Below are 25,894 nucleotides of genomic sequence, written 5' to 3' on the forward strand. Positions count from 1 at the left end.
AAAAATCAGAGGGAGGAGCAGCCAAAGGGCTGAAAAACCATCATTAATAATGAATAGGAATTTAAAAACATAATTAAGCACATTTGTTGTTTCAGTTTTTAAACCCATTATTAAGGCACCTATAAAAGCAATTTTTAGGAGAGAATGAGGGTTTCTGGAGTTGTTGATTTGGCTTTTGGAGAAGAGCACGAATTGAGAGAGAGAGAGGAGAGTTTAGGTGTGCAAATGGGCTGAAGCAAAGTATTGGAATAAGGACTCATCTTCTTCCCAATTTCATTCCAAAATCACAGGTTAGGGGAGTTGTCCTTATGCGCTTAAATTGATTGACATGTGTTATGGTTTTGGGTCAGTGCTGTTTCAATTGATTTCTGTTTGGCATGAAATTCGTGTATTATGTGTGGTGATTGAAAGTTTAATTGATTGATGTTGTGAGCATAATCCTGTAACGCATTATATTGTTGGGAATAAGGGTTTTTGGTAATGAATGGATGTGGATACCTAAGTTTTGTATTTTGTGTAGATTAAATGAATATAAAGCATGCTTCTGGAGTTGATTGGCCATTACATTGTGCCGATCATGTTTTAGTAGTGTTTTGGTATTGGATTTGGTGAACTGAGGGCGCAAACAGAGACAAAACACTGCAAGTATTGCCCAAGCGAATGCATCTCGCCTAAGCGATAATTGCAGAACTACGTTTCTGGTTTTTGGGTCTTGCTGCTCGTTTAGGCGAGTTGTTGCAATGTTGAGCGAGTGATACTCTCGCTTAGGCGAGAGTGGCTCGCCTAAGCGAGATTACGATGAGACTGAATTGTTTTGAGCGCGAAACCTCGTCCAGGCGAGGAGTTTTGTGGTTTTGAGCAGTGTAGTAAGTATCGTACGATTCACGATACGAATCATACAATACGATACGATACAGCCCCTCCGCGATATGAATTGTTCGATGTATCGTTTTTATTCCCGAATCGTAAACGTATCGTACGATACAAGTGCAAATCGTAAGAATCATGGTTCAATTCGCGATACAAAATTACCCCCAAATTAAAATCCTAAATTTTTCCCCCTACCAATTTACCCCCAATTTAAAACCCTAAATTTCCCCCCCTTTATTTTATTCACGTTGAAACTCTCTCTCTCTCTCTTTGAAACATATTAACATTAACGAACTCGACCTCTCGACTTTCGTTCTTGACCTCGACTTTCAACTTTTGCTTGCACTGTGGTGGTCACGAGGTGGTGCTGTGGTGGTCGCGCGGTGGTCGTGTCGTCATCGAGCGGTGGTGGTTGTGTTTCGTCTCGCGAACGCCTCTTTTCGTCTTCTGTTCGTGTGTGTGGTGGTTTTGTGGTGTCGCGCAGTGGTTATGTGGTGGTCGCGCGGTGGTCGCACGGTTGTCACATAGTGGTTGCACGGTGGTCGTGTCGTCGTCGCGCGGTGGTGGTTGCATTTCGTCTCGCGAACGCCTCTTTCCGTCTTCTGTTCGTGTGTGCGGTGGTTCTGTGGTGGTCGCGCAATGGTTCGGTGGTGGTTGCACGGTGGTCGCGCGGTGGTTGCGTTTTTGTCTCGCGAACTACTCTGTTCATCTTCTGTTCGTGTGTGCAGTGGTTTTGTGGTGGTTACGTGGTGGTTCTGTGGTGGTGCGGTGGTTCTGGGTAGGGAGGTTGTTTTCACATTTCTGGGTAGGGGATTTTTCATCTGTGCAGCTGCTAAACTTCAAACATGAGTAAGTCGAAAAGGGAGGTCGACATTACTTGGAATTACTGTGACAGTGTTCCACCAAATAGGCTACAGGTTAAATGCAAGTTTTGTTCTCACACTTGTTGGGGTGGTATAGCAAGAATGAAACAACACCTTGCTGGAACAAAAAAAGATGTTATTCCATGTTGTAGTGTCCCTGACGATGTGAAAGAAATATTTGTGAAGATGCTAAAAGGTAAAGAAAAAAAGACAGAGGATGGCAACTTTGATTGTGGAGGAGACTTATCAAGAGAGGTTACAAAGGGAAAAAATGATCTTCAACAAATGACAATCAATGCAACATATAAAAATAGAGAAGATGTAATCAAAGAAATTTGCAGCTGTATTTATGGCAATGCATTGCCATTTAACCTTGTAAGGAGCCCTCTTTTTATACAAAATGTTGAAGGCTGTTGGAGAATATGGCAAAGGATTAAAACCTCATTCTTATCATGAGGTAAGGGTTTCATATCTGAAAAAAGTTGTGGATAATGTTAAACAAGGTCTAGAAAAGTATAAAACTGATTGGGAAAAATGGGGATGTACATTGATGTGTGGTGGATGAACGAATGGTAAAGGAAGATCATTGACTAATTTTCTTGTTAACAGTCCAAGTGGGACTGTTTTTTTGAAATCTATTGATACTAGTGATGTCATTAAAGATGGGAAGAAAATGTTTGAGTTGTTGGACAACATGGTGGAGGAAATTGGAGAGGACCATGTTATCCAAGTAGTTACTGATGGAGCTTCTAACCTTGTGGCAGCGGGAAGAATGTTAATGGAAAAAAGAACCAAATTATTTTGGTGTTGAGTGATGGTAGATTTTGGAGATCAATCACCTATTGCTTAAAATGTGTGATTCCACTTGTAAAAGTGTTGAGGCTTGTAGATGGTGATGCAAAACCAGCTATGCCATACATTTATGAAGTAATGGATAGAGCAAAGGAGCAAATTGCTAAAAATTTCCAAAAGATAGAAACAAGGTATAAAAAAGTGTGGAAGATTATTGACACTAGGTGGAATTTGCAACTACATAGGCCTCTCCATGCAACAACCTATTATCTCAATCCTAGGTAATGCATATTTCACCTAAATGTTTCCTACCAAGTACCTCTACTTTCGTTCTTCTCATGTCATCAATTTATTTTTGTTGTGTTAGATATCACTATGACAAAAATTTCAATCCGGATAGGGAGGTCTTGATTGGTTTATATGAAACATTTGAAAAAATGGTTTTGGATGTTAGCATAAGAGTTACAATTGATCAACAACTTGAAAAGTTCAAGGGAGCTAAGGGGCTTTTTGGAATGCACATGGCAATAGCTACTAGAAACAAGAAACAACTTGGTAATGAAATTACTCTCATTACCACTTTTATATGATTTATAATTTTTAATTACATTAAATTATAATTTAATACTTCTTTATTTTGATAGCTCTTTGGTGGGAGAGTTATGGAGGAGAAGGTAAAGAGTTACAAAAGATAGCCATGAAAATTTTAAGTCTCACATGTAGTGCAACAGGGTGTGAAAGGAATTGGAGCACCTTTGACCAAGTCCATACTAAGAGAAGAAATAGATTGGAACAACAAAGACTAAATGCTCTTGTCTATATCAAGTACAATCTCCAACTTGAGTTGAGACAAAAGAGTAGAGAAAAGAAGGAGGAAACTTATGATCCCATATGTTTGTCGGATATTGAATCAGATGATGAATGGATTACAGAAAAAGAAAATCCTTGTTTGCCTATTGATTCGTCATGGATGAATATACATGAGTGCTTTGATGATGAAGAGGGAGCTCCAAATAAAAAAAGGAAGAAAGGTAATTATTTCTATTCACAAGTTGAAATTTGAATGTCAACAAACTAAAACTAAACTTTATTTCTTTTTCTTTTGCTAATATAGGGCCAAGAAACTTAAATGCCAAGACCAATAAAAAAGGAAAATCCATAGTAGGAGATGAGGAGGAATTTGAAGACATTAATGAAGGGGAAGAACTTTCACTAGAAGATGAAGATGACATAAGTGATGTAGATCTTGGAGATGATGATGATGAAATATGAATGATTTAGACTAGAATGTTTTTTTGAGGTTCTTTAGGATCCAAGCAACAACAACACTTATTTTTTGGATGGCTATAATGCAATACTTGTTTAGTAGCATATAGCCATAGTTAAAGAAATCTTAGGCACCAACCACAATGTTTTTTGAAGGCTGAGTTGCTGAAATTGTGAATCTATGTGGTAAATATACACATATACAACCACTTTATTTGACTATGAGGTTGTTTTGTTATTAATTGTCTCTTTGCATATTTATCTATCTTATATATTTAAGTATATGTTACATTTTTTTAATGTTTATGAATCGTACGATTCACGATACGATATGATTCACGATTCAAAATTTAAGCTCTCTGATACACGATACGATTCACGATTCAACTACCATGGTTTTGAGCGAACCAAGGTCTTGCTCAGGCGAGACGGTCTCGCCTAAGCAAGATGTCGTGATCAAGTTGGATGTGTTGCTGGCATTGTAGCTCAGGCGAGATTGAAGTTGGTGTTTGGGCGAGAGATGATCTCGCCTAGACGAACAGATCTCGCCTAAGCGAGATAACGTGATGCGACCACTGTTTTAAGCTCGCTCAGGCGAGGCGAACTAGCCTAAGCGAGGCTGAGGGCTTAGCTTGGGCGAGAGTCCCTGGCTTAAGCGAGCTTATGCGAAATTCCAAATTTGTGTGTGCTTGTGTGTGTGATTTGGCTACTTTTTCCTATGTATAGGAAGTATATGCATGTGGTGTGGTGTTTGGGCTTGAAGGACTAAGTCCAATAGGGGTTTGGGATGTGCTTGATGGTTGGACACATGATGGGCATGAAACTGGTTGAGTTCCCATCGGCTACTAATAGGCGAGAAGTCCTTGGTACGGTGATTACATGTGTCGGGCGCACGATAGGCAAGGAACTGTTATGTTCCCGTCGACTACTATTGGGCGAGGAGTCCATAGTATGGTGATTGCGTTCATGTCAGGGTCCAAGTTGAGGAGGCTTGGATGATTTACTACAGACGAGGAGTTTGTAGGGCAGGACTATGAGCGGGATAGGCTCATAGGGTTGGACCACGAATGAGTTAGTTTCGTGGGAGCACAATGAAGTTCCAAGACCTAGTTCATGTATATGACTCATGAAGGACTATGAGGTCATGGTTGGGTAATTTGAAAATCATGAAATTTAGTTATGTTATTTTTGGATGGGTGGCATATTTATTTCATGTATCTGTTTATATTGTGCATAGCTCAACCTTTCTGTGTATGTGTGGCGATGATCAGATGACTCATTATCCGGGAGCAGATGATTTGACAGGTGGGCCAGGAGATACATAGACTCAGAGCAAGGGATAGCTGGGAATTTTGTTTATATGTTATTATTTTGATTTTGAGATAAATATGTAACCCTTTGGGAGCCATGTGAATATTGTTTTAGTTTTATAAATTAGGGACTCCTAGTTTTATGACATGTATATTAAAGTTTTAAATTTCACGTGTTTTTGGGAAAGGGTTGTATATTAAATGAGGTATTTATTTTTATTTCGGATTTTATTTATTAAATATTAGTAATATTCCTTAGGGATGTTACAGTTCTCACTTAAGTTAGATTTCACACACTTGGGCGAGCTTGCTTAAGCTAGAAATGTTTGCTTAAGTTAAAACTCGAATAGAGAGCAAAATGGAATTTTGTTATTCTCGCTTAAGCTAAATTTCTCTCACTTGAGCTAGGAGGTTCTCGCTTAAGCTAGATTTCTCTCGCTTGGACGAGACTGATCTCGCTTAAGCAAGAAATTCTCGCTTAAGCTAGAATAGTAGATTTTCATTGATTGTTGCATGCAAAACCAAAAATCCCCTAACCAAAAACAACACAACCACTCCAATTCAGTACATTCATCAAGCCAACACATCAAAATGCAATCAAATACTGGGATAAATAATTTATTTCGAAATCTAAAAGAATAACCTAGCTCCCCTTACCTCATAACTGAAATCAAACTTGCGAAGAAAAAGCCCTAAAAGGAACAAACGCCACAAACCTCACAAACGACCTAAGAGTAGCAGAAAACCAATAGGTTATCAGAACAGCGACTCAAGAGCATGAATGTTTGCACCACAACTCTAGGAGTTCATGAGAGTAACAAAATTCTTATGTACACAGGAAAATGGGGAACAGAAACAACTCAATTTTTCCCCCTTTTGAGTTAAAGATGAGAGTAGTTTACCCTATCCACGATTTTGATCAGTGGACAAGCTTGGAATCTCCTCAACACTTCCAAACACTGCCTCTGCTCAAGAAACGAATGAGAACTGAGTGAGAAAGGAAAGGAATAGTAGCTAACAAATGGAGAAAGGTTTAGAGAAAAGGTGGTGAGAAAGTTGATAGGACATTTGAAAAAGTGGACAAGTGAGCTGGCTAATCCTATTTATTTAACTGGACACTTATAATTTTCAAAAGAAAATGAGTTTTACCAAACATTTCATAAGTTTAAATAAAATAAATACAATCGGAATTAAATTATATAAGAACAAACTATTATTAATTAAATTTTAAGTTATTGTAAAGTTTATGAAAATGTTTACTTTTAAATTAACCAACAAAATATGTCTATTATGGATTCTTGTTCTATTAATCATGTAAATTTGTTACGTTATATATATATATATATATATATATATATATATATATATATATATATATATATATATATATATATATATACTTATTTAAGTCATAATTAAATACTTATTTGATTTTTTCATAACTTATTAAAAATTAAGTTTTCCATGTTATATATTAGTGCTATTATTCAAGTCAAAATATAACAGATAAATTACATTTGATTATTAATATTAATTATTTGACTTATTTGTTGGAGTATGATAAAATCTTCATAAATAAATTAAATAATAGATTTATTAATTAATTTACTAAGGCAATATTTATTGACATTGTAACATCTTATTTAATAGTATAAAATCATTAAACAAAACATGTCATATAGACTTTTATTGAATAAAACCTTAAATATAAAATAAAATCCAAAAAATGAAATGATAATTAAATGTAAAAATAAATAAAATAAGTGAGATACCATTATGGAAGAGCTAGAATTTTAACCTTGTGCCAGAACCTACGGACCGGGGGATAGTCTTAGGTAGACAGTTTTTATGGGGTGTAGGCCTCCCCAAAGGTAATGAAGATGTGTAAAGGTTTCCTCGGGCAGACAGAAATTGGCCCTCGAGTGCAAAGACAAAAGGGAGCTTGACTGCAAGACCCACCCGTCAAGCAGGGACAAAAGTCGACCTTACATTTTAAAAAAGGAGTTTTTATGTCACCTTACACACTATAATGCCAATTATCACTAAATAAATAGTTTGTACCTAGACTGATCAATGATCACGAGTCTTGCTCACTAGAGAGGTTGATTATCAATTGATGCATGAAATATTGATACCTTCTTCTAGCTTGCTAAGACAAACACGAAGCTTTTATTGGTCTAAATATTTTGAGGAAAGTAGCCATTGTGATATTATTTGTAGCTATCGAGCAACTTTAGCTCTTTTTGTACGTCTTCCTTTCATGTGAAGAGTTTGATATTGATGAATGTATTTGGATGTACTCATCTTCTTAAACAATGTGCATTTCCTTGATTTGTATAATTGAAATGTTGTATGAAGTAGATAGTTCTTGTAGAACTAATAATACATGGTTCAAGGAATTTGTCAAGGAAAAACCACTTTAACTCTTTGATGCTTCAAGTATGGGTTAGCACCCTTCTATCCATTTTTCATTTTAGTATGTCTATGCTATACCAAACATAAAAATAATATTGCATAGAATTGTAACATTTGTCAAATGAAACATTTATATCTTATATGATTCATTATTTATTTAAAACACCATATTTCAAATAAAACATGATGTTTTTAACGCTTAATAAAAATCATTGACTCCTTTTTCCTTTAAAAATAACCTTTCATTATCTTAACTTCTTTATGGAATTAAAAAAATAATGAAACATCATATCTACATCATACATTTTTCAATCTACTTTTGGTGAATTACAAAATTTTCCACTAGAACACAAAGTCAAAACTTAAAAGAAGATGATTTAACGACTTCTTATATAGGTTAATCAAATAAATAAAATTAAGGATTAAATAATTGTTTTGTTATTAACTTTTAGTTAAAATTGAAATTACTCACTCTTCAAAACTTCATACCAATCTAGTCCCTCATCTTTAGAAATGTATGTATTATGTATTTTGTTATTTTAACCAAAATTTGTTAAGTTTATTTAACGTTTTAAATGCACTTACAAGTTAACACTGAAACATAAATGTGTAAAATGGTGTAAACAACTCAAATATAATCATGAAAAACATTTGAAACGTTAAATAAACTTCACAAAATCTAAAATTTGTTAATTTGTTTAAAATGATTTAATTATTGTATTTGGATGATGAGTTCATATTTTTGTCCTCATTTAATGTTTAATTCTGGATATTTAATTGGATTTGTATGTCTAAAAAGTGATTTAATTGATAGGTCTGATAATTAGGTTATTTGAGTTTGTGTGATAAAAATGTCTTAAAAAGTGATTTTTAGTTGCATAAATTATTTTTGGATATTTTAACGTTTGTTGATGCAGCTGAACTTAATATTAAGATCATTTAAGGTGTGCAAATAAATTGATTGAAATTACAAAACACCATTAAATAAGGCTAAAATCAGCAAGTTCTGGAAAAATCACTTTTGCATCCCATACACTACTTATACACTCCCTTCTTTCCAAATAGGTCTCAGAAAACCTACTTCTACACTCTTGCCTTTGTCTATTTTCACCCCCTTTTCCACTCATAAACTAAATGCACTCAGATCATGCCATATGGCAATCCTCCATTTATTAAACTAACCAATCAGAGAATTACATGTGGCGGTATCCAAGCACTCAAAATTCAACCAACCAAATGATGTCATGTCATCATCTTCTTCTCTCCCCCACAAACCGGAGACCCTAACACAGCAAGAACCTAGCAGCAAGAAACCCTGGAGAGAGAGGAGCTTCCATGCGTCATCTTGTCAATGGACAGTCAAATGGTCAACTAGTCAAACTCTGATCAAATGTTCAAATCTAGTCAAAGACTGGTCAAACGAGAGAGGTTTAAGTTATTCATCTTTTTGGATTTCCCAACAAATTTGGACTATAGGATTGAAAATGGCTTATTTAGAAAATTAATGCAAATATTATTTGGTGATAATTTATGAGATATCTTTAAATAATTAATTTATTTAATTATATCATAAATTATTAACCAACTATATTTTCTAAATATTTTTAAACTGACTATCTCTCCAAATATTGTTAAATATTCATAATCACTATAAAGATAAATAATATTTATCTTTATCTTTATCTTAAACTATATTTGAGAGATTTTAGCAAGAGAAAAGTCCAATCCAAGTCTTATATAAGGAGACCAAGGGGGAAGCATAAAGGACAAGCTCGACACTTCTAAGTTTAGAAATCCTTTAGGGGGTTAATTCCATTCTCCATCTCTACTTTCTTCTTCTATTTTTTTATTTTTCTTTTGCAATCCATGGAAGATGGAAGGCTAAGCTTCAAGGGTTAGTTCTACTGTAATTTCTTAATTGGATTCTAAGATTTGAATAAATTTGTTTGTTCTTTTGATTCTTGTTGAGATTTATTTTCATCTATGTCTTTTGGTTCCTAATTTAGTAAAAGTAATTATTTTTACATTGTAGCAAGTTAGTATAGTGTTAAATCTACATAACATAACAATTGTATGAGTCCAATGGTTTTTAAGTTTTAATTGAGAAGTTACTTTGATTAAACTTTAGAAACTTTCATATGATTGAATGACTTTTTGCTAATAATTGAGAAGTTACTTTGATTAGAGGTGAAAACTTAGATTAAAATTAATCAAGAAGTTACTTTGGTTAATTAGTTTTTTACTAGATATAAGAGGTAAAAGAATGAACATGATTAGGATTAGTAATATTTAATTGAGAAGTTACTTTGGTTAAATTTACTATGATTAATCTACAAGGTTCTTGCTTTTGATTGGAAAATTACTTTGGTTAAAAGTAAGGATGCCAACAAATTAATTGAGAAGTTATATTGATTAATTTGAAGTCTTAAACAAGCAATCAATACCAATAATTTTTAGGAAACCAATGATGAATCCTACGTTGGAAAAACAGTGGAATCAACTTGTTTTCTTTACTATTGATTTTATTTTTTTATTTTTTTATCTTTTTAAATTTTATTTCTTTCTTTATCTTAATCCTCTTACATTTTAAATTTTATTTGACTAACTCTTTTGGATAGTTTTTATAAGAACTAATTTGTTAAAAAACAATTATGTGTTCGTTGAGAGACGACTTTGGATTACTTTATCATTTCTGTTTTGTTGACTACTTTCTTAATAATTGTAAGACTCACTTTAATTATGTCCTAAAATTTAAGGGCCTCTCTTAGTCAGTTGGGCCTAAGGCTAGCCCATAGGGCATCCCAAAACCCCTAAACCAACCTAACCCTCTCATGTTCTGCCCATGTAAGTTATTCTTCCACTCATGCTCTTTCTTCTCCAGCTTGTTTTCGCGGTTCCTGTTAGGGTTCACCGTAGTAATCCTGTTTTCATTCTGTGCCATTGTTCTCAGCTCTTGAGTATGCTCCTGGAGCTATTGGGTTCTTTGTCGTAGGTGCCTGTGCTTTCCACTAGCATCTGTCTAGGTGAGGGAAGTTAGGATTTTTCATGCTTTTATAAATAATGTGCTTGTTTTGGTTCCGTTGGGTGCTCTTGATAATTTGATGTGCTTTTGATGGTGTGAAAATAATCGGTTATTGTTTCTGGATGGATTTTTGGCTTTGCATGTGTGAGAGCAGGTGAGATATGCTATGCTCGCCTAAGTGAGTTGTTTCTCGCCCAAATGGGAAGCTCTCGCCTAAGCGAGGAGCTCTCACTTAAGCGAGAATGACAGTAACTCGCCCCCTTTAGTTTCGAGTGCTCACCTGAGTGAAGGCCTCTCGCTTGAGCGAGATGGGCTAGCTTGAGCGAGAACTCGAAGTACTCTCTGTTTTCAATCTCGCTTAAGCAAAAGCTTTTTGCTTGAGCGAGAGACCCTGTCGCCTGAGCGAGAGCTCCTTAGCTTGAGCGAGAGCTCCTTAGCTTGAGCGAGATTGACAACACATTTGTTTAAATGTTTGTATGCTCCCGTGATTGATTTGTTCACCCTTTTAAAGCATGAAATATGATGCCAACGTTTTATACAATTTGCTTGTATTTTCTTAAATTTTTGTTGTATGGGATTTTGTGTTTTTACATGTTGAAACCATTGAAAATCTGTTAGTTTAGCTTAAGCGAGAGATTTTAGCTTAAGCGAGATCAGTCTAGTTTAAGCGAGAATTTCTAGCTTAAGCGAGACCAGTCTAGCTTAAGTGAGATTAGTCTAGCTTAAGCGAGAATTGGTGCAGAATTTTAATTCCTTACTTTAACTTGAACTTGTGGATTGATTCAATTACTTTTAAAAGCATGAATTGGGCGAATGGGTATGAGTTGAATGGTTTATGGTCTGTGATTGATAAGTTTAACATGACCTTGGCATGTGACTTGTATGAGATGGTTGATAGTCAAAGTGCCATGGTGTCGGTATGAATTACACTTCTATATTCATGGATTGGGAAGGATGATTTGGAATGGATTCAACATGGAACATGTATGAGGATGGATTATAAAGGTTGGCATGAGATTTATAAGCATGATAAATATTACATGATTGTTTGAATATGATTGGTATGTTGTCAGGACGTAATTCCATGAGACTCTAGGTAAGACCTTATGGTGGTGCTTCAGTGGTCGGGACGTAATTCCATGACCCTTGTTAGTGGGAGTTCATGGTGGTGCCCCATCTATATAATTTAGTAAGGACTCAAGGTAAGGTTGCATCCTGACGCTCTAAGGAGTCAGTTAGTCTCACATAGAGCGGACTGACTCTTGTGGTGAGAGTAGCAGGAGGCTTGAAATTCATCAAGGGCTAACCTTGTGTGTGGGGGTTGAGACATTGTAACATTGTAACACTTAGCTCGGGGGTGAGCAGAGAAGTCCACCACAAGTGCAAGCATCCGCTGAATCCTACTAAATTATATGTATCCGGATTAGTCGAGTATGAGTCATAGTGTATTGTTTGAAAGGTCATAACATGTTTGGATGAGATATACTGATTGGAATGTGAAATAGCATGTAACTATATGATAAACTGTTTTATACTCTAGCTTACCCTTTTGCTTGTTTGATTGATTGTGTGTGGTTCTTCTCCTTTTGCGATAATCATCAATTTATTGATGTGAGCAGATGCGAGGAACACCCGGGGGCAACAGGGAGGTGATGGTTCCGCTGCGTAGCCCATCTGGGCTGGATTCTACTGTCTTGGGCTTTCTCATAGGGTTATGGCCCATGTACTGTTTTGTCCTTTAGTACTTTAATAACTACTGTCAAGTTCTTGTATTATACTTTGTATCTGGCATCGTGGTGTGCCTTGATTTCTTCTAGTTTTATTTTTTTGTATATTGTAAGGAGTAGTGGTTAAACTCCCGGATTTGTTTCTTCTACCTATCTATATGACATTTTATTTAAATTAAGGATATTACTTAAATGGAGTATTACAATAATACTGAAGTTGTTATAGACAAGTAGTATTAATTTGATCGCGTCAACAACAGTTATCAGAAACCGAATTAGTCCAAGTTTGAAAAATGGAATAATTCCACTTTTCACTAAAAAATAAGACAAAAAATATATTTAACCTAAAAATAAACCATTCACTGTAAAGTTTTTGCTTAACCTTAAAAGTGTATTATTCTAAACCTTTAATTTAATTTAAAATTCTAGTCATGAATCACTTTCGTTTGGACTTTATCATGTGGAAGTTACATATATAAAATATTATACTCAGAATTAGTTCCTACTAAATACTTTTTTTTAAAAGAAAACTTATTTGGATACCTTTATTTAAAAGTATTTTATAAGAGAAGTAAATAATCTATAACGAAAACTTTATTTTTGGAAAAAAATAATATAAAAATATTTTACACATGCAGAATTTTATAACTTATTTTTCTTTTTTATTGATATTTAAAAGAAAATTAATTTTCTCTCGAGAAAAAAATTTGGCTAATTGTTCTGATACTTTGTGTGACATCCTATTTAAATAGAATAATTCTATTAAATAAAACATCACATAATATAATATGAAATCGAGCACAAGATAAAGAGTATATATGTATCAACAATTATAGTTATCCATAAATATATTTAAAAAGAAAGACTAAGACACACCATGATGTCATGAACAAATCGGAATTTAAGAGTTTGACAGTTGTCCAAAAAGCTTGCTCATAAAGCAAAAGATTACACAGGCAACCATGCCCCTAAAGATGCTCTATAGAGCCAAATCCAACCTTGTATACTACATTGCCGCATTTCCACCATCCTGATGACCGATTTCCACATATGCTCACGCCAATAAATTGATGATCATTGCAAAAGGAAAAACCACTCAAGAAAATAAACACAAGCAAAAGGGTAACCTAGAGTAAAAGGAAATTTTGAACATGTTATAGCAAGCAGAAATTGAAACAGATCATAAACATGGAAAATAGTAGGCATACAATAATGTGATAGCAAACAAACATGACATTATGACTCAATTATCCAAATACATATAATAAGATCGAATTCACTAGATGCATGCACTTGGTGGTGGTGTCTACTGCTCTGTAGAGCCATTGCCAATGAGTTTCACCCTACCACGCACAAGGTTAGTCTTCAATCATATAGGGTCATTATCCTGCCAAAGACTAGGGTCTCATGCTACTCTCACCACTTGAATCAGTTCGTTCTATGTGAGACTAACTGATTTTTTAGAGTTTCAAGATGCATCCTTACTTGAATCCTTATCTAATTATATACACAACACCACCATGGAATCTCACCAAGAGTTTCATGGAATTACGTCTATCTCACACCACATTTATGTTTCTCACACCAGAACCACAATTTTATTTAAAGCATTATAATTTAAAGCCAATGCTCAACCAACCAATCAATCCATGATTCATTCCATATACACTACAACAAAGTCTCAGCCTCATTTAATCTCATAAACCATACACAACATCATACTTCATGCATTTAAGGTAAATCACTCAATCATGCAACCAACAACCAAAACATAGAAGAGAACAATGCTAGAGCACGTCCCTACACAGTCTCGCTTAAGCTGGAAGTACTCGCTCAGGCGATAGAGGTTCTTTCGCTCAAGTGAGCCATTTTCGCCTAGGCGTAGGGATGGCAACAGGGCAGGGCAGACACGAGTTTCGCTATCCCGTACCCATCCCCGTAAAAAAATTTCATCCCCATACCCAAACCCAACGAGTATCAAACTTTTGTCTCATCCCCACCGGATAATAGGTATAATCTCGTACCCATACACATACCCATTGTCTTACTACATCATTATTAATTTTAATTAATTTTTATAAAATAATAAAAAATTATGATAAAGGAAACATAATATTATCAAATATTCAATACTAGAAGGATGGTTGTTTCTTCGATATCAAATACTTTAAAATAAATTATAATTGTTTACATTTTAGATTATAATACCAAATAAAATTTCATGAGAATCAAAATAATTATTAAATTTGCAAATATTAATGAAACATAGTTGATAAAATTTAAAAATATTTTTTTTTAAAATATAAAAGAAAAACAAATATTCAAATTAAAATATATTTTAAATGTTTGTTTACTTCAATCTTTTAAATTCTAATAAATCTGTTTTTTATACACAAATAAAAGTTATAATACATCATTTGATCAAAATGATACAAACAATAAATAATAATCATAATAAAAGTTTAAAATAAATTATAATTGTTTACATTTTAGATTATAATACCAAATAAAATTTCATGAGAACCAACACATTTATTAAATTTACAAACATTAATGAAACCTAGTTGATAATATTTTAAAATATTTTTTAAAAAATATAGAAGGAAAACAAATATTCAAATTAAAATACATTTTAAATGTTTGTTTACCTCAATCTTTTAAATTCTAAGGAATCTCTTTTTTATACACTAATAAAAGTTATAATATATCATTTGATCAAAATGATACAAAGAACAAATAATAATCATAATAAAAGTTTAAAATAAATTATAATTGTTTACATTTTAGATTATAATACCAAATAAGATTTCATGAGAACCAACACATTTATTAAATTTGCAAACATTAATAAAACCTAGTTGATAAAATTTAAATTTTTTTTAAAAAATATAAAAGGAAAACAAAAATTCAAATTAAAATATATTTTAAATGTTTGTTTACTTCAATCTTTTAAATTATAATGAATCTCTTTTTTATACACTAATAAAAGTTATAATACATTACTTGATCAAAATGATACAAAGAACAAATAATAATCATAATAATAAACTTTTAATATAGATCTGATATCTTTTGAACTTCAATTATGTTGGATGGTGATAAAAAAATATTCATGACAATTACATTAAATTTTTATATTGTAGTAAATAAAAGTTATTTATACAATTATAGTAAAAAAATTAGAATATGATTGATAATGAGTTAGAAAATAAAAAATAATTAGATAAAATATATCGAAATAGTAGTCTACATAATGAAAATAAACAAGAAATAAAAGATTAAAAAATTAACAAATTTTTACAAACAATTTGAGAGACTATTGAAAGAAATCGCACAAAGGAAAACAAATGTATAATTAAGGATATGATAAGTTGAAAAATATCTTAGAGGTCTAATAAAATTTTTCAAATATCAACATATATACTGAGGTGGTTGAGAAATAACAAAAATTATTTTAGTGAAACAAAAGAGTTCTTCAAATGAAAAAAAAATTAATAATAAGAATAAGTAAATGATTTTTTTTTATATTACCTAGTAACAAAAGGTTTTGCTATTAAATACTTAAATTGAGAGTATTAAACATTCTCATGTGAAAGAAAAATATACAATAAATAAAAATATTAAAAAATAATAGAAATATTCAAATGTGAGACATAAAAAATTTTAATTGACATACATCTTTTTAACATAATTACATAAAGGTTATGATAAGATAAAAAATATAATTGAGATGCGAATGACTTTCATGACAAACCAAACAATTAGAAGAAATAAAAAATAATATATATATATATATATATGTATGGTTATTTAATTAATTGAGAATATTTTAATAATTTAAACGGGGACGGGTATTATGGCGGAGATATGTACATCCCCATACCCATCCCCATACCCAATTGAAAAAGTCGGGGATTCCCCATACCCATACCCATACCCAGTCAATGCGGGGATTCCCCGCCAAAACGAGGACAGGTTCGAGTAATACCCACGGGGACGGGTTTATTTGCCATCTCTACCTAGGCGAGAGCTCGAGCAGTGGAATAATGAGGTTTCTACAATTTCTCGCTTAGGCGAGACCTCCTCGCTTGAGCAAGATTACTTTTCACTCAAAACTGGAGCACATCGCCTGAGCGACAGCTCGAGCAGTAACCTGGAAGAGTTTCTAAGATTCTCACTTGGGCGAGACTTGCTTGCTTAGGCAAAAACACCAGGTTTTCTCCACTGTTCACGCATGCAAAATCAGAAATTCACTCAGAACAACACACAGTTTATTCTCATACATCAAAAGCACCACACAATCATCAAGAGCACGAAATAGAACCAAAACTCAGCAAAATAACTTAAAACATGCAAAACCTTAACTTCCCTTACCTTTGAGTGAAACTAAGCTTAAGGAGAAAATCACATAGTGGGAGAAGCACCAGTACTAGGAAGCTTAAAGAGCTGAAACAGAAACACAAGGGGACAAAAATGAGACCAAGACAAGGCTTAAGGTATAACCAGAGTTTCGAAGCTGAAAACGGAAAAGGAGCAGAGGTTGAGAGGTTACTTACTTGGAGAAAACTTTTGACTAGCTCGTAGGGGAAGCTTGTTCAAGCCCTAACAGAGTTTTGTTGGAGAAAAAGAGAGAGGGTAAGTGAGATGTCTGTGGAAAGGTAGCAAAATGGGAAATGAAGACAACTGGACAGACTCCTAGTAGAGATGTCAAAATGGGTTTCAACCCATGAGCCAACCCGGCTCACCACGAGTTCGAGTCGGGTTGGGTTGAGAAAAATTCAACTTTTTAAAAAGTGGGTTGAACTCAACCCGGCTCACTTAACCCACGGGTTAAACGGGTTTGAGCCGGGTTGAGGGTGGGTTGACTCACTTAACCCACCAACATTTTTTTACAATGTTTTTTTAATTTTTTTAATAATTATTTACTACTTCTAATTATATAGGTTCACAATTTCATATTTTTAAATGTTAAAATGTTGCTCAATAATATTTGAATAGTTTGAATGTTTAATCAATTTGATTATCAAGTTATGTACGTTGATACTTTCATCTTTACCTATAATCTTTATAGTAAATTACTCAAGCAACCGTTTTATAAACAATTTTTTCTAAATTAGTATGACAAACATGTGTAGGTTTTTTATTTATATTTTATTGAATAACATGACAGAAAATGTGTAATATTAGCCATGTTTTTTTAGACTATATGGACACTTTCTTGGAAATAATTCATCATATATTGGTGGTGAGCATGATGAAAACATTGATTCTTGATTTTATTCTGATTGTTATCTCATGGATTGTTTAAAAAATTATTTAAATATTTGAATACTTAAAAATAAATACATAAATACTTTTTTTTATGTGGGTTGGTGAGCGAATCCACTTAACTCACCAACTCGTGGTGGGTTGAGCTGAATTGCAAAATTTATGGCTCACCATAAAATGAGCCGGGTTGGATTCACTCATTTTCAACCCGACTCGTGATGAGCCAACCCGTATAAGCGAGGTTGATTCACTTTGACATGTCTAGCTCCCAGGAACAAAGGCTGGTTATGAACTTTTACTGAATAGTGCTGGACCCATTAACTTATAGCAAAGAAAGTGGGCCTCACACTTTGAAAATGAATCGGATAAAAGTATTTTTTTTTTTCATATATAGATAACAAAGCAATTTGGTGTATATTATAGTATTTTATAAATGAGTTGAAGCTTAATTTTAACATTATTTTAATTTCATATTTTACCATTATAATGTTTTTTTATCAAAATTTATTTCGAATGTATAAAATATTAAACATGAAAAATAAAAGTATAAATGAACGGATACAGAAAAAATGAACTTGAGATCATTTACGAATTAAAATAAAAAATTTATACTACAAATCATATATCTATTTTATTTATAAGAAATAACTTATTTCGCTTATATATTATTAATTTACTCATCTTATTTTCTTTGTTACGGTGTTTCCTTTATCTCTCGTTTTGCCTCCTAACACCTTCGCTTGCAGATATTTACAGAAGAAATGGCGACAACAACCTTCAACGCTCTTCCTTCCTCGCTAAGGCTTGAATTGCCCTTTCTTCTTCCATCGAAGCTCAACAAAGCGCGTTTTCCCTCGTTTTCGCTTCCCAACCCTACGCTCCGTCCTGTTATCTGCAGAGCCTCGGAGTCTTCCACCGTTCCACCGAAGAAGCGTTCTTCTAACAACAGAAACTCAAAAAACAACAACAAAAAGAAAAAGAATAGTAAGAGCAAACCTATAACTACCGATTCCAACTCCGTTTACAATCTTGCTCCATTGCCTCCACTTCCGACGTCACTTCCCAAACCACCGGCGGGATTCGTCGTCGACGAACGAGGCAAAGTTCTTAGCGCTTCCATGGATCGACTTGCCACTCTAGTGAGTTCCTTTTGGATTCAATTAAAATGTAATTTGTATAGAACACGTGGTTTTGCATCAAAATATCTGTTGTTGTGGTTATGGACAATTATTTCCTGTCATTGTGCAATTTTGGTCGCTGAGATTTGATAGGAAGGCTGTTGACATTGTTATAAATTGGAATGTTAGGGTTAATTCTTTGTTATTTCATCAAGTGGTAAGATTTTAATAATATTAATATGTTAATATTAATCAATAGTTGAAATGCTATTTATATGTCGTTAAAGTTTTAAAAAAAATTATTAGAACTAGAACGACAATTATTGTCTAATTATATGTCAAACAAAAATATGAGAAATGTGAGCTTACGGATATATATTATACATTCTAAATATTCACATTTCTCAAAAGAATATGGAATAACATAACTTATTAATAGAATATGCAATCCAACGTTCTTGGGTTTTGGGAGTGTGACAAATTGTGAATGACTTGGTGACAGGTTGACCCGGCTAATAACCTTTCCTTAGAATGCGTTGTAAGGAGAGAGTTCACGAGTTCTCAAGGAGATGACTGTTTGTTGCTCTGCCCTGCTGACATGTAAGTTAAAGGTTTCTAAATATTGAATCCCTGCCCTTTAATCATCACTCTGCTGATAAGCTGGAATTTTGTTGACCAGTCTTTTAAATATTTATTGACTATAGATTGTGGAATTTTAACTGCAGGCCTGTCCAGATAGTGAAGCACACACCTAATGGATGGTCGGATGTAAGTTTCCATTCTGCATTCCGTGTCCCACTTCGTTTATGTATTCCTCACCTGTTCACAGAAGCTTAAAAATGAGGTTAACAATTAGTTTTGATGTTGATATGGTCTCTTTATCAAACTCTTGAACTAATTTAAAATATTCGCCCTTCTTCAATAATAAAACCTTATTGCTTGTTATCAAGGGAAAATATATTTTGTTTTTATTTCTTGATGAATCATCAATTCTAACTCAGCCTCTGTGTTATTGCCAACCATTACATTATATATAGTCTCACACCTAGATAAATGGGGAGGCACTACTAAAAAAACTCATATTTCCTGTCAATTTTGTTTTGAATTTTTTTTGTAGGAAATATTTATAAATTTTGTTATGAAAAAAAAAATTTGCAGGAAATTGTTACCATTTTTTTTGCAAAATATTTTGTATAAAACACTTTTCGCAACAAATTTTGTAGGAAATACTTGCAAATTTTATAATTTTGTAGGAAATAATTACCCACGAAGGAATTACGTGCCAATTAAAATTCTTAGAAAAAGTAGCAGGAAAAAGCCTTTTCTTGTAAATTTTTTTAACAAATTTGCAAAAAGATTCCCATGTAATATTAGAATTTGTAGTAGTGAGGGCTAAATTAGGCAATTGACATCTAACCTAAAGCTTTCTCAAATCTTTATGAAATTAGTAGTTCATTGAATTGGGTTTTGAACTTTTTTTGAGAAAACACCACGGCATCCTTTTATTTGGTCCATCCATGTAACTGACCCTGCTTGGTGAGAAAAGGTTTTCTTTGTATTTGAATGCTTCATTCCAATTCTTACTTTATCTGTGCTTTAGGTCAGTGATGAGGAGCTTGAATCTATTCTGCCCGCCGCAGCTTATGCACTTGCCAAGATACATTTGTATCTGGTTAATAGTGGGTATGTCTGTCTTTTATTTTGATTCAAAATGTCATAGATTTTTGTTTGATCACTACATTTTTTGTCTGTCCATATTAGATACTGTTATACGGCCCGTGGTGGATTTTGTTATTCGGAAGAGGACATATTTGACTTTCATACAGGCAAGAAATTCTTTTGTTTTTTGTTTTTACGACAATAGTAATGTCTTATAGTTAGATAATCGAGAAATATTCTAGCACAACATGGCTGTTAATGTCACAAAGATTCTACATAGCTTGCTTATAGGGTGCTATTAGTGTAGGCCAAAAGCATAAGAATGGTTGAAGGAAAGTTAACTATCATGCCATGGTGCCTTGTGGTCATGAAATAAGGCCCATAAACCTAAGGGATCCTGGCCTAACTAATGGTGTTCTAGAGTCTTCTAATAGATGAATAAGGTGCAATAGTCACAGTGATGAATTCACAGTTGTGGAGGTGTATAATAAGCACTGACATCTGTAACACATAGGGAGCGGTTACTGCAGCTGTTAGAGAGCACACAGCATAAATAGGTGTGGTACCATATACACACATTTTCATGCGCTGAGTTATGCATAATAGTGCTTGCTAAGATCTCTTTAGTCTCTCTGGCTTTATAGGATTCCTCAGAAGGATGTGTTCTCTAATCTTAAAACTTTGGAATTTATGTGAGAAATACGTCCATGTTGTAGTTTGGTCTTGCTGTTTGTACATTTCTCTTTGGTTTAAAAGACACCTTTCTCTTTGTTGTATTCCTTTCATAAACCCATCACAATTTTTGGTTAATTGTTTTCAGGGAAGTTAATCTTCCCTTTATATAAAAGTGAATTTTCTAGCATACAAGCATAAATAATAAATGGAGTTGCTCGGCATTTAGATATTGGCAGTTTGTTAGTTCTATCTACCCGTTACTTCCGCAGTTGTCTGACCAACACTAAATTCGCAATACATTGCAAAACTGACAATTTTAAGCTTTTGAAGATTACTTGTTTATGTCTCGAATTCAGTCTTCATGTGTAAGTTGGGTCAAGAACTTTTGTTTGGTAAAACGATGTCTTTCTTACGTACCTTTTTATCCATAAGAATTATGGCTTATCTTGTACAGTCATTCTTTCACTTTGTCTACTATTGTGTTTCTGATTTTGATATGGAGAAGAAACATGCTTTACATGCACCACTCCCATTTTCCATTTCCCCTATTGCCATCTTTAATCTTATCAAATAGATTAAATAAAAAGGTAATATCTTGGCAGATGTCAATTTATTGCCCAACTTTTGTTTCTTCACTGTAGTAAGCTGGAATGAAGATCAACTTATGATAATCCGAGAATGATAAAGTGATAACATGATGCAAAACATTTGAATTGCATGTCTAAAATTAATGGACGATGATTCCTATTTTGCAGACGATAAAGGAGACAGCTTGCCTACTGAAGGTGTAGAAATTGTAAACTTCAGTGTGGTAATTTTATCTACCTTCAATTGCACAAATATGTTTATCTTTAACAGAAGAAAAACTTCCCTGTTATTTTTTTATTTTCTGGAATTAGGATGTTTTGACATTTTTAATCTATTTGACATGTTGAGACTTTTATTCTTCTCTGGTACACATATATTATTGACTAACTTTCTTAATGAATGTTGTATACTTTAAATATCTCATTTTGTAATCAGAGTCTTGCTAACTAACACTTGAAAATAATAAATGCGAACATAGTAATGAAGATGAACAAACAAACGTGTTAGTTTGTTAAAAGGCCTCACCATAAAGCTTCTTGGTTGAAAAGAAAAATGCCTCTCGTTGAAGTTTGTTTGTACCTTGCCTTATTTTCGGTATTCACTAATAATTGCTTCCTCCTTCCACCCTATATGACATTTTAGAGAGAAAAATCTTTTTTATCTTTAGTTGTTATTTTACTAAATCAATGAGACATTAGTTTTTTTTTTTTTTTCTCAGGACCGTCTTTAATCAATATCTACAGTACTATCTCAATTATCATCAATAAGCATAAAAATCACACTTTTTTGGTTTTCAAATATAAGCAAACGTTAACTACCTTTATTTCATTTAGTGGTACTTTCCCTAAAATACTTTTTATTAATGTTTGACCTTTGGTTACACTATCATAATATGTACTCTTTCTTTTATGAGAAGAATATTTTAGGAAAATTAGATAGTAAAATTTGACGTAGATAACTGATTTCCTTGCTCTATGTGAAGTTAGTTTAATCCCATTATAAACGAGAACTAAGGTAATAGGATTATTGTGCAATAAGAGTAAATGAGTAAGTAATTATAATATAGAGGGTTTATCGGGAAGTTACATAGTTTTCTATCAAATTATTCCCCTTATAAACAGAAGGCTTAATAGGTTTATTAGTTCCAATATTTGGGTGATTTATTTAATGTGATCCCTCAATTTTTTTTCCCTAAGTTCAGTCCTCATTTTATTTAAAAGGAGTCAATGTGGTCTATTCTATTAAATTGACATTGACACTGTCCGTAAGGTGACCAGGTGTCAATAATTCTGGACTTCTCTAACCTTTCACCCTTCTACTCAATGCACCTGTTTTGACTTTCCAAAAGTGGCCGTAGAGGTGCGGTAAATAAAAACAGAGAGATTGAAGTGTTGGAGAAGCCCAGAGTCACTGACATGTAATCACTTCTCAAGTAGTGTCAACACTAATTTAATGAAAAATACAACATTGATTCCTTTTAAATAAAATGATGACTAAATTGAGGATAAAAAATTGAGGGATAACATTGAATAAATCCCTCAAATATTTGGAGAAAAAACCTATTAAGCCTAAACGAGAAATAAGGTAATAGAATTATTGTGTAATAAAAGTAAATGAGTAGGTAGTTTTAGGGTAAAGGGTGTATTGGTAAGTTACGCGATGTTTCTATCAAATTCATAATATTAATTGAATTCCCTAATACCTGTGTCAAAACCTCAGTTTGTCACAGAATGGAACGAATAGAGTTGAAAAGAGAAGAATAAGTAGTTTGAAAAAAAATAAATTTATGGAAAATTTATTGCTGTAAACTAACTGATTTCTTAACTACTAATGAATTAGGTAATAGGAATGAAGGGAGTCTAACTATACATCTCATATTGTATTTATTTCTTGATGGTGGTATTGAGAAAAAGCAATTAAATAGTACTTCCTTCCTGATGTTAGAAAGTGGCAAATAATTTGAGGCAGAGTTATTTAAAAGTTACAAATAAAATGATATGGTGGGAAGAAAAATTTAAATCTCAAATAGGAGATACGGTTTCAATCTCATGTTTCAAATGATTTTCTTTCTAATATTGTAATAATCGAATAGGAATAAAATATTTCTGAATTGCTTGGGAAATTCTTAGCTTGAATGAGTTTAACATGAATTAACGTCTCTAATTTCAGGAAAATGATGAAAATAAATCAGAAAATTTTCACATGAATTCCTAATTTTAATAGCCAACATATAGGCGCCAATTAGGGGATACTTTCCTATAGCACTAATATTTATTTTTGATTGTTGTCTTGATGATAATGTTGGTGATAAACTTGTTGCATGGTATCTTTGCCGCACCCAATAATATTGTTGTCAACTATTTCTGTGGTACCCTCAAATTGATGCCTTAGTATAGTTGGCACTTGACAGCCGTGAGAAATTATAAATCATCTTACAGCCAGTGAGTGGATGGTTGTGCGGTTTAGTCACCTTAGCTTTTCTTTCTGCTATTAATGCATATTGTTTATGACTTTTATTTTTATTATACATCTATAGTTAAAGTGCTTCTTTATATTCTACTGAAGTAACCTCTAGGCTCTGGCACTGACCTAATGTAGAAAGTATGGGTATCAAAAAGCTAACATGATGTATACACCAGGCATGCTTATTTACATCAATTTGCTGCAGGAAGAAGCATATTACATGATATATACACCATCTGATCCACTTCTTTTTGTAGCTGTGAAGGTAAGCTTCCCTGTGAAGCTTCTTAAAACCAACTATTTCCTCTGTTGAACGATTGCCACATTTCATTTTCCAGTCACGTTTTTTCTCGGATCAAACTAATTATATAGTTGATTTGAGTGGAAACTGTTCCAAAACACCAATGTGAACTTAGTATCAAAGTACTCTTGGTTCCCACAGTATATCTGATTGTTTGTGAAACCAATATTCAAAAGCCATACATAATTAATTTAACCTTTCACTGCAGGATCAGAATGGAATTTTGCAAATTGCTGACGATGTAAGTTGACACTTGACGCTTGCTAGAGAGTTTGGTCGCTATTTCCTTTCTCAGATCCCATGTGTCGCAGTTAATTTGGCAATTTGGTTTTCGCAAACAATTAAAACTTCCTTACAACTTCAGACTGTCCTTTTAGTATAACGGTCCTTATTTGCTTTGCACTGGTGTATTCCATATGTAGGGATGCTTAATACACTCACATTATATTTATCGATATTAGTGCCCAAGTTTAGGGGAAGGGAAATAAAATTTCTGATTTCAAGATCACAAGAAGTTGCTAATCTCAACTTCTGTGAACAGGAACTGCTTGAGGATCCTGCTGTCACCAGCGCTATAGATGAAGAGACTGAGTTTAATGCCTTGGTGGTGTGTGGTTTTATTCTTTCAAAGTGATATTCTTTTTGGTTAAGTTTGACTCTTCATTTACGTGGTTTGCGTTGTCTTACACGCAGGAGGAAGAAGCTGCGCTCCTTGACGGAATGTTGGGTGAAAGATAACCACATATTTACTTTCTGCAATAGAGCTGTCCCACACTCCCACCAATGTTTTGCTTTTAGCGGGTTCATTTGCATGTTGAAGAAAGAAGCTGCTATCTCGTAACTTGACCCGGATCAAAAAAGTTATCCAACATGAAACAAACATGCAGGTAGTATTTTTCCTCTGAATTGTCCCGGCTTTGTCTGCTTGATCAATTTTGTATGTATGGTTCCTCATTATTTGAAGTTTAATTTTGATATATTAATTTGTAAATGTAATTTTTTATCATGACCATTATGATTGAACAGCAATTTATAAGTTTACAACATTGTACTTCTAATAGTTAAGCGCATATAAAGTTAAGTGCAAGTAGTAGTGGAGCTGTTGTGCTTTTTCTTTTATTTTCAAACCACGTAAACATAATTGAAATATTCTTGACTTCTCATTTTTTTTACAGTTGACTTTTTATTTTCTGGGTGGCAAAATGGATTATTTGTCTTCATTTGAATTGTGGTCTATTGCGGCATGGGAAAAAAACTTCCATTTAATGTAAGTGTCCAAAATAAAGCTAAAGTTTGGTGAAAGTCCGATTCCATGATTAGTTCTGGTTAAAAAGATATGTGCTTAATATGCGGTAAATGTTATAGTAATATATATTTTTAAATATATAAAAATATATTGTAATTAAATTTGTAATAGTTAAATATTTTTAAATATATAAATTATATTTTAGAATTATAAATAATTGACGTTGGCACAACATTACTTTTAAATTTAAATGATTTCTTTTAAAAATATAGTAATTGTAATCTATAAATGAATACAAAAATAATAAATCA

The 25,894-nt window shown here is 33.2% G+C and overlaps 2 protein-coding genes and 1 pseudogene across 3 annotated transcripts; all 3 read left to right on the forward strand.

Annotated features, from left to right (window-relative positions):
* Nucleotides 1–1,657: 1,657 nt before the first annotated feature.
* LOC146883860 (uncharacterized) lies at nucleotides 1,658–2,544 on the forward strand (annotated as a pseudogene).
* On the forward strand, nucleotides 2,544–4,075 carry LOC146883861 (uncharacterized; the record flags this gene model as incomplete). The annotated part of the gene is made up of 4 exons (XM_085666744.1): nucleotides 2,544–2,806; nucleotides 2,893–3,080; nucleotides 3,170–3,556; nucleotides 3,640–4,075. Coding segments are annotated over 4 exons (996 nt in total), but the record flags the coding sequence as incomplete, so codon positions are not given.
* Nucleotides 4,076–18,224: 14,149 nt separating this feature from the next.
* On the forward strand, nucleotides 18,225–25,509 carry LOC114164732 (BTB/POZ domain protein TNFAIP protein). 2 transcript variants are annotated; one of them, XM_028049484.2, is made up of 10 exons: nucleotides 18,226–18,672; nucleotides 19,154–19,251; nucleotides 19,377–19,419; nucleotides 20,252–20,334; nucleotides 20,413–20,477; nucleotides 21,741–21,796; nucleotides 24,242–24,301; nucleotides 24,546–24,578; nucleotides 24,879–24,944; nucleotides 25,031–25,509. In XM_028049484.2, exons 1-10 carry the CDS (start codon nucleotides 18,295–18,297, stop codon nucleotides 25,073–25,075), a joined length of 927 nt encoding a protein of 308 aa, XP_027905285.1. In that variant the 5' UTR covers nucleotides 18,226–18,294; the 3' UTR covers nucleotides 25,076–25,509. The 2 variants fall into 2 exon arrangements, with proteins under 2 accessions (XP_027905286.1, XP_027905285.1); XM_028049485.2 differs by lacking the exon at nucleotides 24,242–24,301 and having other exon boundaries at nucleotides 18,225–18,672.
* The last annotated feature ends 385 nt before the right edge of the window (nucleotides 25,510–25,894 follow it).

Source organism: Vigna unguiculata, chromosome 9 (assembly GCF_037176805.1).
Source record: "Vigna unguiculata cultivar grain cowpea cultivar isolate G323 ecotype 2 chromosome 9, ASM3717680v1, whole genome shotgun sequence".
NCBI classification, from domain to species: Eukaryota; Viridiplantae; Streptophyta; class Magnoliopsida; order Fabales; family Fabaceae; genus Vigna; species Vigna unguiculata.